Genomic DNA, 2,256 nt, shown 5'->3' with positions numbered 1-2,256 from the left:
CTTAGCATACACCTGCCTCCTACGTCATACGCTGGAACGCCAGTCTCTCATGAACGAGCATATGACAGTTAATTTAAATTATTGGGTGAACTAACCCCTTAATTTGCCAATTTATCAAACCTATTTTCATATATCTGAGGGATAACAGGGGTGGGATTTTGGACTCTCCAATTCCAACATGTCAATGTACAAAAATCAAACGTCCAGCAATCTTTTATTGTTTTGATAGATTTACATACTCTCCCCAAATAATTTCCTTTGATGAAGACGAACAGTATGACTATTGATGTATAGGTGAATGTTAACAAAAGAAATGAAAAGAAAGTGCATTTGTTGCAAACCACTGCTTTATTTAATAATTGTTAAAACTGTACATAGAAGCAATAGGGAATCAAATGCCACACAGTATTAGTAGCTACAGAATGTGTTTAACTTAAAAAGGATTCTAACTCTGAAAATTCTTTCATTAAATATATAGTGTTAATTAAATAAATACAATTATTATTAATAGGGGCCTTCTACAATGCAGGCTACAGTTGCTTTACTTCATAGAGGAAGTAGACGGGGTCTGAAATGGGAGCTATTCTGGACTAGATCCACCTCACACACACGCGTGCAGTGAAACATATCTATAAGATACATATTAGAGGAGGGTCTACCACAGTCAGCAAAAACTGGGTGTGTACACCGAGACTGGCGGCATACTTCACACATACATTCTTGGTCGACACATGTACAAAGCGATACATACAATTGTCCAAATAAGTCGTATGGATAAACATACATATGCAGACACCATAGTAAATGACAGATATTTCACCAGGGCCTCCACATGTCTAGGAGATGAGGGCTCATTCTCATGGGAGTAGAGCACTGATCCTGAGACAGGACGGGAGAAGGAGGGCAGGTTTTTGGACTCTGCAACTCCTCACTAGTCAGGGAGCTCTTGGGGAGCTGAGGGCGGTCCTTAGCTGATCGAGGCAGAGATTTGAGCAAGTGGTTGAGCAGGCGGGACCCCAGGGTTTTGTCCATCCAGTCACAGGAAAGTAGTAGGTTGTGAACTTCCTGCATGCACTGGATATACCCAGTACTGTACCTCTGTTGAGCCTCTGCATCCAGAATGGGGTCTTGAATGGAGACGGAAAAATTATGTGAAAAAATATTTTTTTAATCATTAATCTAGATATCACCAATGAAATGAATGAATCAGTTTTGGTGTTCTATATGGTTATACATCAATAACAGCAATCCAGAAAAGGCAAAAGGTTGGCCTTCGATTGGTAAACTTCACTTTTCAATTTCAATGCAATAAAAATATTATAAAATAAATACAGTAAACACTAAATTTTGCTAAATGACATTAACTTACCAGAATCTCTATTGCTCTGGATGTTCTGCAAATGTTTCACCGTCATCTCAAGAATATCAGCCTTCTCTAACTTCGACTGCTGTTTATATATTTCAAAACAAAACAAGAAGTTTAGGATGAGTCTAGTGGTTACTGTCACAATATTACCTGGTTTAAACCAAAACATTTTAGTAAAAATAATAATGTAAGGAACTTTAAAACGTGTTTTAACTTACATCAAGCCTAAAAGCACCAACTACCGTCTCTCTCAGCTGATCTAGACAGTGATTTATTCTTTCCCTTCTCTTTCTCTCAATGAGGGGTTTCCGTAGCTGAACAAAAGATCAACAAAAATCAAAAGGAAAGTAAGTCTATGCATTTTATATGTTTAACAACGTGTTGTAGTGTTTTCTGCAGTAATACCTTTCTCTCCTCTTTGGCGCTGATGTGCCTTTGGCCTGCATTCTGTTGGAGGTTGGTAGCAGTCATCTCCAGTGAAGATCTCGTGCAGTATAGACCGAGTTTCACTCACTCCTGTCTCAGTGTTGGGTGTTTCTAAGGCCCTCCGCGCTGCGCATGCCCTTTATTTATAGGAGGGACATTAGCATCTCAATGCACAAGCTCTTTGCCTGAGATATTTTCCCACACGCTCGCTCCCATCACTCACAAATGACAGGTCACCGCCTCTATTCAATGCATGAGCCCCCAAACACACACACACATAGGCCCACTCAAAGCAAACAACAGATGTCCTGCCTAGAGGCGTTCCACACACAGAAACTACACGTTTTGTGTGTCACATGAAAACCCAAGATGGTTTTCCAAGGTGGCTCAGGATTCCCAGGATTTGTGTTCTGTTACAGTCAACCACCTGAGACCCAGAGCGTATTCATGCCCTGTCCTTAATA

General features: G+C 40.2%; 1 protein-coding gene across 1 annotated transcript; it reads right to left on the bottom strand.

Annotated features, from left to right (window-relative positions):
* Positions 1-363: 363 nt before the first annotated feature.
* her8.2 (hairy-related 8.2) lies at positions 364-1,900 on the bottom strand. Its single transcript, XM_067451560.1, has 4 exons — positions 1,772-1,900; positions 1,585-1,680; positions 1,370-1,448; positions 364-1,127 (listed from the first exon to the last, which is right to left on the bottom strand). The coding sequence occupies exons 1-4, from the start codon at positions 1,835-1,837 to the stop codon at positions 817-819; spliced, it is 552 nt and encodes a 183-aa protein (XP_067307661.1). The 5' UTR covers positions 1,838-1,900; the 3' UTR covers positions 364-816.
* Positions 1,901-2,256: the final 356 nt, after the last annotated feature.

The sequence above is a fragment of the Pseudorasbora parva genome, chromosome 8, assembly GCF_024679245.1.
Source record: "Pseudorasbora parva isolate DD20220531a chromosome 8, ASM2467924v1, whole genome shotgun sequence".
Taxonomy (NCBI): Eukaryota; Metazoa; Chordata; class Actinopteri; order Cypriniformes; family Gobionidae; genus Pseudorasbora; species Pseudorasbora parva.
Note: the sequence above shows the minus strand (reverse complement) of the source record. Positions and strands in the feature narration are given on the sequence as shown.

Coding starts and splice junctions, on each gene's coding strand:
- her8.2 (XM_067451560.1), bottom strand. CDS start 1,837: ATGACTGCTACCAACCTCCAACAGAATGCAGGCCAAAGGCACATCAGC. Junction 1,449..1,584: donor TTGGTGCTTTTAGGCTTGAT/GTAAGTTAAAAC, acceptor ATATATAAACAG/CAGTCGAAGTTAGAGAAGGC. Junction 1,128..1,369: donor CCAGAGCAATAGAGATTCTG/GTAAGTTAATGT, acceptor TCTCCATTCAAG/ACCCCATTCTGGATGCAGAG.